The following is a 13,178-nucleotide window of genomic DNA, read 5'->3' on the forward strand; positions in this document are numbered from 1 at the left end:
TTTTAATTGAAAAACGCTTTTTAAAAATCAAAAACTATCATTTATGAAAGCAGAAGAATATAAATGATTGTATTAGATTCATAACTGTTACATATTTGCCGTAACTTATTTTTAAAATGTGTTTTTCAATCAAAAGACACATCAAGATTGTTTACCTTATTTCTAATGCTAAAAAAAACAGGCAAGTGCGAGTCGGACTCGCGCACGAAGGGTTCCGTACCATAATGCAAAAAAACGGAAAAAAATGCAAAAAAAAAGGTCATCCATCCAAGTACTGACCACGCCCGACGTTGCTTAACTTTGGACAAAAATCACGTTTGTTGTATGGGAGCCCCACTTAAATCTTTATTTTATTCTGTTTTTAGTATTTGTTGTTATAGCGGCAACAGAAATACATCAGCTGTGAAAATTTCAACTGTCTAGCTATCACGGTTCGTGAGATACACCCTGGTGACAGACAGGCGGACGGACGGATGGACGGACGGACGGACGGACGGACGGACGGACGGACAGCGAAGTCTTAGTAATAGGGTCCCGTTTTACCCTTTGGGTACGGAACCCTAAAAACGAACTATAACGTACTATTATTTTAATGTGTGTATTAGAGTGTGTTCCGCGGCGTGCCAAATGCCCAGAGACGAGGGTCCGCTGTGGCAAGGCGCGCGGCTGCACGTGACCGCCACGCTGGCCGCCGTCGAGGCGCACCTGTGCCGGCTCGCGGACGGGCAGTCGCGGCCCGTGGCGCGCGCCGACCTGCGCCTGGTGCTGCACCTCCTGCTGCACCCCGAGATGTTCGCTAAGAAGGAGACTGTCCACACCAGCTACAATCTCAATATACGTATGTTTTTGGTATAACCCTCGTAAACCTTTTTCAGGTCGGTTCTAAAACTGGAGTGAATGAGTCTAATACGAGACAGGAAATATAAGGGCTTAGGCTTAGAACACACTGACGGCTCGGCCACGACATTGCGCGACTTGCGTCGGTGGCAGCGATAACCATAGGTTGGAGCGAGACACAGCGATCGGACCTTTCGTTCCCACCTATGGGTGTCGCTGCCACCGTCGCCAGTCGCGTAATGTCGTGGCCGAGCCGTGAGGTTAATTACTTGCGGTTTCAGTTTTGCAAGTTTGAGCGCTTATGAAATCGCGGCGCAGTGCGTTCTAAGCCTTACGTACAAATAGGTGTATGAAAACATAAATACTATAATGTCGTTAATTCATTTCAATCACATAAACTTTGTGGAATCTAACTTTAGGTTTGTAGAAACTGTGCGGAAAAAGAAGAGTCGTGGAATATACCTATGAGAACCACATTCTACGACTCTTTCCGCACAGACTCTGTACATGTTACTAAAATCTTCATCATGGATGCACTTGGCTCAATCAATACTTATTATTATGTTTGAGTAATTATGTTTATCAATCATTCAAATTATTTGTTGTAAATAGTGTTCCCGGTGTTTGATTTGTTATTATAATTTTGTGAGAAATGGAAGTTGTAACGTATGATGTAACCTATAATTTAATATTGAAGGTGAAATGAACACGTGCGGATCCGCGGCGCGGCTGCAGGCGGCCTGGCACGTGCTGCACTCGCTCATCGACCAGCGCCCTTCTCACGTGCTGCGACACACTTTGCTAGTCAGAGATGCACTCAGCGACGAAGGTAGCGAATGTTTAGTTATTTTTTTAATATAATCTTAAGTTCTAGGTTCAGAATATTGTTGCCTCAACGACGGTAGTTTGGTATAAAAATGGCAAAAAATAAAAGAAACGCTCATTTCATAGAATAAAATTACAAAAACTAAGGTGTATACCTGTTATTTGGCCACCCTGTAGAAGCAACTTCCCTTCACATAAGATTTTCGCATTTACGACTTGTATGCCTTTACCCTCGACTTCTGTAATAAAATGATTCTTATGTACAGTCGCCATCAGATATATCGGAGCGGCCAAGGTGTTCACAATATCTGAACACGCACTCTAACGCCCTGACAATAGAGGCGTGTTCAGATATTTGTGAGCACTTTGGCCGCTCCGATATATCTGATGGTGAGATGGTGACTGTACCCCGGGACATTTTAAAGCTGCTTAGTAGGGATACAACGATATGAATTGTGTTTGTGACAGAATCGGTGGCGATCGACGCGACGATGGAGGAAGCGTCGTTGCGCGGATTCATCACGAGGACGGTGACCACGCACATCGCCATGGTGCAGGCCGCGCGCGTCATGGCATTTTACTCGCCGAGTAAGTTTCCCTTTCAATAAGTTTTTGGCAAAAATTTCATTTTTGGTACAAGCTTTTATCGCTGACTGTACTTTTCTTTCCACAGGCAATTAATACTCATCGAGACAATTCTCAAAACCCCAAACACAATTAGGCTTCGTTGTTTTATCACAGAGTTCCTATGGCCACCTCTGGTCTCCATCATCAGATCAGCTCGATGATACCATAATATTGCATTGTCACCCGACTTACGTATGTATGCAAAATTTCAGCTCAATCGGAAACCGGGAAGTCGATCAAATTCAACTTGCAAGATTTGATTACAGGCAACGGTCAGGTGAAACTAAATAAAAGCTTGTAAAAAGATCCTGCAGCTGTATGAAGTTGCAGGTTTGGATCGAGAGTTGTAGTAGGTGGCGATCACAATAGATCAGTTATGGTCGCAGTGATACATAAGCTTTGGAGCCTTATATAGCCCCTAACACGAAGAAGAAGAAGTTTCCCTTTACATGTATTCATTTTTCTTTCGTCTAACAACCTAACATCGTTGTCCATATTTACTAACTTGAGTCCGAATAGACTAACTTTACAATGCTATGCAGGGTTAGCTTGGTCGGACCCTTTTCCAATGAAGTTTGTGAGTATGAAAAATGACCATCTAAATTTTGATAATATTTTTGTTTCACCTAGATGAAGGGAATGTTAAACAGGCATGGATATTCTCCGCTCCTGACTCGCAAACTACCACGTAAGTAAATTCTCTATACTTATATTTTAGATTGACAATAAATTGGTTTCACTTAGTACTGAAGTTAGTGTTCATTAAAATGCTTACCACACCGCTCTGGAATCGTCGCACCTTTTGGCCCTGACACTATTGTACCATCATATGGTTGGGCGGTACAGTAGACTTTTTCATTGCTTGCGTTAATGTGTACAATGCAATGGATTAACCGCATCTGTCAATCACAACTTTAAAATTAAAATTTTAGTTCTTATCAATCCTACCAATAGTGTCAAATTCTTATCTTTTTAGTTCTACCCCTTTCAGGCTAATCCCATAGAACGAAAATAGAAACTGAAAATCCTAAGCTGGCGGATTTAAATATAAATACCTTTGACAGCTGCCAACCTTATTAGAGTGCGGCAGATACTTTTGAACGCGAACTATAGATTTATGTATCTAATCTAATTGTAAAACTTCAGACAGGTCTTTTTGGTCTGTTGTTCACCCATCATTTACTTTTGATGCTGATTTTACAATATTACTCAAATTACATTAGTTCGTTTATAATTAGAGCCTTACATTTCCTGTGAATGGAGCCTTCTGAACCGGTCTTCATAGCGTGGCTCGCCTACGAACCGCTCAGTCAATCGTTCAGATACTTTTGAACTTGGTTGTCTATTCGCTAGTCACCATCTCAGAGCATCTGGATATGGATATCTTGGTAGACGTCCTGTATTATGATTTCCGAAAAGCCTTCAATCGTGGGTAACGATGTATTCCTACACAAACTAGACGCTATTGGGTTCAATCCACATTTGCTTAATATTTTTGCCAGTTATGTAGTGTTGAAATTATACGTTAGGACGCTGAGCGTACAATTCCAGTTTGTCTGTATTAGAGCGTTCGTCCGCGTGGCGCTGCAGTGGTGCGCCGAGCAGTCGCAGGACACGGTAGACTACCTGGGCGTGTGGACTGAGCCGCTGGGTTTCTGCGCCGACCCGCTCTTCATAGCGTGGCTCGCCTACAAACCGCTTAACAAATCACCCACAACAATATTAGGTAAGCAAACTTATCACTATTCCTTTATATATGGATATGCGCACCTTTTTATGTTAATGATGAATACTGGCTTATGTCATGGTAACTTACAGACGCAGCGCCGGTGTCAAGGGCCTCATCATCGTCACACTCTTATTTACGACGCCGCCTCACGCCACCTGTAAGTTCAGAAATTAATTGTTATTTTTTATTTTAGTTCTAAAACATACACTATAAATTTAAATTGCTATTTAACGTGGTAATAAGTTACAATGTACTAAGTACATTTATATTTATTATTTCCTGATATTTGCTACTATAGCATACGCATATTAGTTCTATAAATGTCAATCTGTTGAACAGTCGTCGAGCGGGCGTGGCGCCAGCCGCACAGCCTCGGGGTCGGAGCTGGTGCACGCGGCGCGGCTGCGCAGCCTCAGCTCCAGCAGCGAGCACGGCGAGACGCGCCGGCCCGCGCCGCCTCCGCCGGTAACGTGGTGTAGTCAGTAGCGGGTGACAATAACAAAGCTCGGCGGGGTTGGAGCTGGTGCACCGTTAACGACTAATATATCGTTTTGTGAAAATCTTTTTTTTTTACATTTCTACATTATTTGTAAACATTTTCTTTATGCAGGCTAAAACCCCGGAGACGTTCCTGAACCCCGACCGCCTGCTGAAGCTGCACGCGCGCCTGCAGAAGCTGCTGGTGTGCGTGGAGTTGGGCACGGCGGTGGTGTACTTCACGACGGGCACGGCGTCGGCCGAGGGCTGCGCCGCCATGCGCGACGCCGTCGAGCGGCTCGCCGCCGGCTTGCCCAAGCAGCAGGTGCTAGTGCTCAGGTAACGTGTGCTTTAAACAAAACTTGTTCAATGGGTTTGGCAACTGTCAAAGGTTTGCATAGATGGCGCCATCATAGCTTGCCCCTTTTCTATGAGATTTGGCTTAAAAAGCTGGCATCCAGGGCATTAAAAAAACAAAAACTTCACACAATCAAGCGATTGACAGGGCAAGCTATGCTGGCGCCATCTGCTAAATACTTCGACCGGCCAACACCATTAAGGCTTGGCCACACACAGAGCGCGACGCAGCGCCGCGTCCGCGCCGCGTGATGCCGACGCGAAGCCTGGTCAAACAGGGCGCGCGCCGATCGCGCCGGCCTCACGCTCTCAACACGCCCTCAAGGCGCGCGTGAACGCGGCGCGGCCGCGCGGGAACGCGGCGCACCGCTCGCTGCCTAACGTCCGATCCTACTGATGTGACCTTGCGCGACGCGGCGGGCCGCCGCGTTCGCTCGGCGCAGCGCTGCGCACGCGCCGCGCGGACGCAAGGGGCCGCGCGGCGCGGGGCGCGACAGAAGCGGGGCGTGATACCGGCGGGACGCAGTCTGTTTGACGTCGGTAACCTGTTAGCATGTGCAGCGGTCGCGCGGCGTGGACGCGGCGCGGACGCAGCGCTGCGTCGCGCTCTGTATGTGGCCAAGCCTTTAGGGCAGCGCTCACCAATACTTGTGGAGATTCTGAGATCGTTATTACTTTGTATATTTGTCGTCTGATAATTGGTCTTATAGACTAATGCTTAATAAGTACTCCATATTTTATATATAAAAATTATGACACTATCCCCTGCACAGTACATATATACATGTAAGTAATGTTTAATTTCAGTATGGGGCGCTTAACAGTCAGCTCAAACTCTATGATGAGCCATCTTTGGGATACCGTCCGCAATGATGGCCCTACCTTTATAACAAAGCCAACTACAGGTAATCGAAAAAAGAATTATTGTTATTAAGAAAAAGTAAAATCATACCCAAGGAATAAATTAATTAATGTATCTACAATAATTGTTTTTTACGCAATTGGTAACTAAATGGAATGCTGATCTAAAAATGCATTGAAAAACGTAAATGAGAAGTCAAACACATCTAGGTTGTGTTGTTTTATCACAGAGTTCCTATGGGCACCTCCTGTGTTCATCATCAGATTAGCTCGATGGTACCTTAATATTGCATTGTTACCCAGCTTACATATGTATGTATCTAAAGCTTCAGCTTAATCGGATAATGGTAATTGTATTATTTAAAACTTCCGCGTATTGAACACATAGTAATATTAACTCACATTTATAGACGGGTCTAACGCGAAATTTATTTAATTGCCTTTATTTACCGACGTTTCGACACAGGTTTCACTGGTCATGGTCGCGGCTAACTGATGTCCCAGCAAAATGTCAAAACAGAGATCAATTGTGAAAAACACCCCGAACGTCTTACATCGGGCACAAATCACTGGATTGAGTTGCATAGACCAAAAGTACCTATGTTTGGTACTACAAATAAACACTGCAAGTTAAATAAAAGCTTGTAAAAACGGTATATTTACAGAGGAACCCATGGAATCGTTCCCGTGGAAGTTGCGGCTAGCCGACGTGACGTGCTACACCCTGGAGCTCCGCCAGTACACGGACGCGGGGCGCGTGCAGGGCGGCGTGCGGCGCTCCACGCTCAAGGCCTCGCCCATCTCCACGCGGCTGGTGTTGGAGGCCGTGACCACCACCGTCACGCTCTCCGTCGTCACCAAGTACATGCAGATACGCTCGTGGAAGGTGTCGCCGGAACAACAGAAATCCACTGAGCGGTCGGAGCCGACCCCAGACGAATTGGTAATTATACACCTTACTTACCACGGTTATTGAGCTACAATTAGCTAATAGATTGTCGTAATTTGTCATACAAATGGAAAAATGGGATGTTCAGACAGGATTTCAGGAAGCCATACAACTTGGGTATTTTTCAGTTAAACTTAGATGTGTGATTCAAGATTTAACAACCAACAACATTGACATATTTAATTTTAATTATTTTCGGGATTAGGTGCCAAACGGACCCCAGGCTCCAATGAGCCGTGGCAAAAGGCTGGGTTAAAGCTTGGAAGGCATCTAAATAAGAGTAAAATTTTTAACGACTTTTTTATTTTTTCCAGAGGGTAAAATATTTTAAATCAGGAATTGACTTCAAACCATCAACATTAAAGGAATTCGTTCGGGGTCCATCCAGGTATATATAAATTCGTAATTTTTGCACTAATTCTTTATTACATTTTGTCTACAAATTAACAAAAAGTGCTACTTTATGAATTATTTACAGTCTTCATGAATAAAAGTCATTTTTATTTCAGACTCCAAAGAAATAAAAGTCCAGAGGTGAGAACTTAAATTGTTTATGTTTTAGTAGTTAAAACTTACTTGTAGTACATTCATTAGGCAAGATGTATCTAAATATATTATTATACTACCAAACCAAATCGGTTCCTTTATAAAAGTCACAACGATTTTTCTACGCAGTCAGAGCGACGACACAGCAATAATTAGAAAGCGATGACTCCACACTCTTTTATATAGTTTGCTTGATAAAAAAATATAAAAGCTCAAAAATATACTTGACTTTATTATTTTCGTAAAACTAATATTATGCTGTTAAACAATTGAATATATAGTTAAGTAGATTATTTGTTAGCGCAAGCAGAGCAATCCTCGAGACCGGGATCCAAAGGAGAAGACCACCCAAGGACCGGTGGTGTCGATGGGCGTGCACCTACACGCGGACACGCCGCCCGTCACCGTGCGGCTGGACCACGACCAGGTCAACACCTTCATATCTTTATAGTACATGTTCTCCTAACCCAACAGCCTAATAAAGGAGAAGACCACCCAAGGGCCGGTGGTGTCGATGGGCGTGCACCTGCACGCGGACACGCCGCCCGTCACCGTGCGGCTGGACCACGACCAGGTCAACACCTTCATATCTTTATAGTACATGTTCTCCTAACCCAACAGCCTAATAAAGGAGAAGACCACCCAAGGGCCGGTGGTGTCGATGGGCGTGCACCTGCACGCGGACACGCCGCCCGTCACCGTGCGGCTGGACCACGACCAGGTCAACACCTTCATATCTTTATAGTACATGTTCTCCTAACCCAACAGCCTAATAAAGGAGAAGACCACCCAAGGGCCGGTGGTGTCGATGGGCGTGCACCTGCACGCGGACACGCCGCCCGTCACCGTGCGGCTGGACCACGACCAGGTCAACACCTTCATATCTTTATAGTACATGTTCTCCTAACCCAACAGCCTAATAAAGGAGAAGACCACCCAAGGGCCGGTGGTGTCGATGGGCGTGCACCTGCACGCGGACACGCCGCCCGTCACCGTGCGGCTGGACCACGACCAGGTCAACACCTTCATATCTTTATAGTACATGTTCTCCTAACCCAACAGCCTAATAAAGGAGAAGACCACCCAAGGGCCGGTGGTGTCGATGGGCGTGCACCTGCACGCGGACACGCCGCCCGTCACCGTGCGGCTGGACCACGACCAGGTCAACACCTTCATATCTTTATAGTACATGTTCTCCTAACCCAACAGCCTAATAAAGGAGAAGACCACCCAAGGGCCGGTGGTGTCGATGGGCGTGCACCTGCACGCGGACACGCCGCCCGTCACCGTGCGGCTGGACCACGACCAGGTCAACACCTTCATATCTTTATTGTACAGTAGGGTTCAAAAGTACATGGATAGTTTATGAATGAAATCATTCATAAATTGACCATGCAAATTTGAACCTGATGGTACATGTTCTCCAAACCCAGGAGCCTAACAAAAGTCCCAACCGCAAGCCGCGATTTACTTAAGTCGAAGTCCTTTCTAAAGACAGCCGAGACTAAGGGCCAGTTGCACCAACCACATTTGACAGACTGATCAACGTCAGCCGGCGCGCCCCGCCGCGCCACTATGAAACTTTCCATACATCAAAATTAAGCGAACTCTTTAACGATACGAACAGTTTGGTGCAACCGACCCTAAGAGTAGCTCCACCGGCTAACATATCGACGTCAGAATTAAGATGAAACGGGAGCTGAGCTAAAAGTCAATTTTGAGATTTCAAGCTGAATATACCCGTCGCTCTGACGGGGCGTAACCGCGGCGTGAGAGACTGTATTTGTATGTGTAATGCACGCACACAGACGCGTGCGGTGCGCCCGTACTCGCGCTGGCACGCACCTCGCTGATTGCAATTTGCATTGCCACTTTTTGTTACTGCTACTACTAAGTAGGGTAATTCGCCAGTAACTGGCCACTTTTAATAACTGGCCGCCCTAAACTAAAAATGAATCCTATTCACCTATAAACAGAATTCATTTTAGTATAAGGTTTCAATAACTTCAATAACTGGCCACTTTATACTAAAATTAATTCTATTTATAGGTGAATATAATTCATTTTTGGTTTGGGGTGGCCACTGACGAATTACCCTATTGCGATTGAACTTTTTTACTTACCCGGCTTACGTTTACGGAACTCGATATCGAATAGGGTAATTCGCCAGTAACTGGCCGCCCTAAACTAAAAATGAAGTCTATTCACCTCTATACGGAATCATTTTAGTAGGTATAAGGTTTCAATAACTGGCCACCTTATACTAAAATGAATTCTATTTATAGGTGAATAGAATTCATTTTTGGTTTGGCGTGGCCAGTTACTAATAGTGGCCTGTTACTGGCGAATTACCCTATTTATGTACTTAGTGGTTAATACTAGTATCAAGTAAGTATTTTTTTTTCAATAATGCTCAGAAACGAAGTATAGACGTGACAAATATAAATATTAACGTCTTTGTAAGGCAGGGTTGGACATTCTATAGAGTAAGAGTAAGTGTATGAAACAACCAATTCAGCTAGGACTAGGGAATGCTATCTAGATCCCGCAATTTCGAGATCTCGCTAGATCTCGCACGTATTTTCGAAATTTAACCTAGTTGACAGGAAATCTCGATATGTGCAATCTCGGTCGAGATCTCGATTAATATATTCGAGATCTGGAACAAGACTGAAAGTGAAATACTTTGTTTTAAGTAATATATGACCTTAGATTCATGTTGTTCAGGCAGTGCTATTATGTGTCCGGCTTTAGCTCTATTATTGTTACGCAGTTTCTAAGTAAAGGTAAATAGTGGTTTAACATCGATAGCATTTCATAGAAGTAAAGTAAAAATTAAAATTGATTTTATGTTAAATATTTAATTTGTTGTTGTTATTTTCAAAATATAACATGAGGTACCTTAAATAAGTAGTATGTCGGCGGCATATCGTAAAATCGTAATCCTTGGCGTATCATGAAACGCCACCATTTCCTGATCTAATATTAACCCAGGCATATCACGATCTTCCTTATGAAAGAGACGGCAGATCCATCAGAGCAATGCATTCTTTGATATTCCTAGCTTCATAGCGGGCGCATTGTAAAATAATTGATCGAGAAATCATATACATATTTTCAATGATTTTGTAAATGACTACAGTTATGACTACGGTTATTAGAAACCAATTATAGTATGTTTAATATTCTTTCTAATGGTATGCATCACCAATTGATCAGTAAAATAGAACCCGAGAAATAATGATCAGTTGAGGTCGGTCGCCCGCCATTTACGTGACGGAACAAAATTCATCATTACTTTGTAATATAATATCATACAGCAATAAATCTTCTGTTTTTGGAAAGCTAATGAAATTTTTCGTATATTTTATAATAACATTAATTGCGGTAAAGTTATAATTTATTGAGTTAGACGCATGTTTTGTCAGTACTTATGCCATCCATGCACGGTAAAAAATCATATATTTTAAATATTTTGTAAATGACTACAGTCATGACTACGGTTATTATAAAACAATAATTGCACGTTTAATACTCTTTCAAACGACATCTCACACGAACCGATCGGTCCCATAGGACTAAAGACGTGAACAAATATCAATGCTGGTCGGCCGCCCACTTTTTCCTTCCTTTTTTTCGACCCCCCCCCCCCCCCTCCATAAAATAAAAACCGGTTTATTTATATTCTGGAGACCACGAGGAACACGTCCATACCAGTTTTAGGTATTTAGAAGAGATGTCGACGAAAATCGTGAAGGAGACGACTTTTGTTTAATTTGCCTATAGACTATAGGAATATCAGAATATCACACCTTGAGGTTTGCGCAAAATGGCTGGTGTTCGCTAGGCAGATCATGAAATGTCGGCGTTTCATTATATTCCTAGGAATATCTCGATACGCCCGATTTTACGATGTCTATATCTATGGAATTCTTAGAGATTATTGATTAAAATAACACATTTTTAGTTACTTTGTAAAATTCGATCTCGTCGAGATATTAATCTCGATCCCGAAAATCTGACTGTCGAGATCTCGAAACACCCAATCTTGATTCGGATTTTTCGTGCGAGATCTCGAATCGCCAATCTTGGTGCGAGATTGCATTCCCTAGCTAGGACCTTAAATTGCTCGACAATTACGGAGCGTGACTGTACCTAAAAATTTTGTAAACCCATAACCATGCAATAAAATATTTTTGATTTTGATTTCTAATTTGAAATATTAGAATCAAAAAGTTCAAAATAGATTGTACCTATGTAACTACAAAAATGTGTTCCCTCTCAACGCAAAACCCCTTGTGTCTTAGGAGGATAGATATTTTCACACAAGACGGTTTATCGATAACTTCTTACATCACTAGATTATCGACATTAAATGTCGACTATTGCCCATCACTTTTCTGGCTGTGTACGTATTTAGAAACTTGACTCCGCCCCTAAAATTAGTGCGATAGGGACAACTGCAGCTGAGGCGAAAAATCCTGCGTAAAAATGACAAAAATCGAGGTTTCGTACTCCTCTTTTTCCTCCTCCAAAACTTAACCAATCGTAACCAAATTTGGAAATCTACATGATTATGAAATTATCTGTGTCGGACCGTTTTGCTTTTTTGGCTAATTGATATCAGTTTTGAATACCACGCTTCTCATTGCGGCATAGTCAATTAGGCCATTTTGGCCATTTTTGATGGGCTCTAGTGCCTTAAAAAACAAATTTATTAAAAAAAGCAAAACGGTCCGACACAGATATTGACAATATTAATCTGTGTTGAAAAAATCATTGCTCTAGCTTCAAAAACCACGGAGGAAAACGAGGACTACGTTTGTATGGAGAAATGACCACTCCTGTTGGCTCTTAATTGGTGCCTTTTGAAAGTTGTACTTATTACAATATATATACCAAATGTAACATGTGTGTACGAAAAAGAAAATGAGTTTTGTAAATGTATAATGTTTTTGGGGCATTATTATCAAAAGTTAACAAAATGGCAGGTGAACATCGTCGCTGCAGCGGTGCATTGTTTGAAACACCTGCACATGGTAATGAGCCGGACGTCGGTCCCCGTGTCTCGGTCATACACGTCATTGCCTGGCTCTCATGATCACAGGTCTTTAGTAAGGTAACGTAATGTTCATAATTCATTTGAAAAAATAAATTGATTAAGCCCCACTTGCACCAACCCACTAACCCGGGGTTAGACGGTTAAACCGTTAACCTAGTGACAAATTGTACTGTTAACCATGGCAACTCCAGGTTTAACCGGTTAATCCCGGGTTAATGGAATGGTGCAAGTGGGCCTAAATGTTATTAATAATTTTAAAATAAAATTTCAGATCAGTGTCAGAATTAAACGAGCAGGACACCCCGTCTGATGAGAATATGAGTGAAAGTTATTCTGAACTTGTTCCCATATTTGAATGTCGAGCAATTCCCGAAGGTTTGTCACGTTATTGTATTTTTCTATAAAGATAGACATTTGAGTGCTCATCACTGTCCCAATACATGTCATGTTTAAACTTAAGTACATCTTTAGCAATAGAGCTAATAGCAGGGAATCAACAAGTCCTATTAGGCATTAGCATGTCGATTATCGATCGAGCACTGGGGCCTTAGGTACATACTTTTAATCGAAGTGACTGTATTTTTTATTTTACTCAAATTTAATATACTGATGCAACTATTTGTTTGTAACCTTTAGTGAAGCTGAAAACCTTCTTTTGGTTCCAATGGGTCGTGGGCCGAGCGACGCTGGTCGTGGCTACCCACCAATCAAAGCTGGCTATGGAAATTGACGACATCATATCTACAGTAGACATTCAGGAACATTACAATCAACTCAAAGTGAAAGTCGCGTCTGCGTCAGTTCGACATCACAAAAGGTTAGTAAAAATAAACATAATCATCTGCATATCGCAGAATATATTCTGTTATTCGTACGATACATAATGGTACCTTTATACTGCAAATGGA

General features: G+C 42.7%; 1 protein-coding gene across 1 annotated transcript in view; it reads left to right on the forward strand.

The window, feature by feature from the left end:
* The window catches only part of LOC134679386 (intermembrane lipid transfer protein VPS13B), a 65,883-nt gene that overhangs the window by 11,565 nt on the left and 41,140 nt on the right, over nt 1-13,178 (forward strand). Inside the window, exons 17-38 of the mRNA XM_063538284.1 lie at nt 606-838; nt 1,535-1,666; nt 2,131-2,250; nt 2,920-2,977; nt 3,855-4,015; nt 4,108-4,175; nt 4,358-4,483; nt 4,629-4,834; nt 5,660-5,757; nt 6,379-6,656; nt 6,977-7,050; nt 7,172-7,196; nt 7,510-7,635; nt 7,693-7,782; nt 7,840-7,929; nt 7,987-8,076; nt 8,134-8,223; nt 8,281-8,370; nt 8,428-8,517; nt 12,200-12,327; nt 12,542-12,645; nt 12,907-13,087. Of these exons, the coding sequence (XP_063394354.1) occupies nt 606-838; nt 1,535-1,666; nt 2,131-2,250; nt 2,920-2,977; nt 3,855-4,015; nt 4,108-4,175; nt 4,358-4,483; nt 4,629-4,834; nt 5,660-5,757; nt 6,379-6,656; nt 6,977-7,050; nt 7,172-7,196; nt 7,510-7,635; nt 7,693-7,782; nt 7,840-7,929; nt 7,987-8,076; nt 8,134-8,223; nt 8,281-8,370; nt 8,428-8,517; nt 12,200-12,327; nt 12,542-12,645; nt 12,907-13,087 (2,658 nt within the window). The remainder of the gene's footprint in view (nt 1-605; nt 839-1,534; nt 1,667-2,130; nt 2,251-2,919; nt 2,978-3,854; nt 4,016-4,107; nt 4,176-4,357; nt 4,484-4,628; nt 4,835-5,659; nt 5,758-6,378; nt 6,657-6,976; nt 7,051-7,171; nt 7,197-7,509; nt 7,636-7,692; nt 7,783-7,839; nt 7,930-7,986; nt 8,077-8,133; nt 8,224-8,280; nt 8,371-8,427; nt 8,518-12,199; nt 12,328-12,541; nt 12,646-12,906; nt 13,088-13,178) is intronic.

The sequence above is a fragment of the Cydia fagiglandana genome, chromosome Z, assembly GCF_963556715.1.
Source record: "Cydia fagiglandana chromosome Z, ilCydFagi1.1, whole genome shotgun sequence".
In the NCBI taxonomy this organism is placed as follows: Eukaryota; Metazoa; Arthropoda; class Insecta; order Lepidoptera; family Tortricidae; genus Cydia; species Cydia fagiglandana.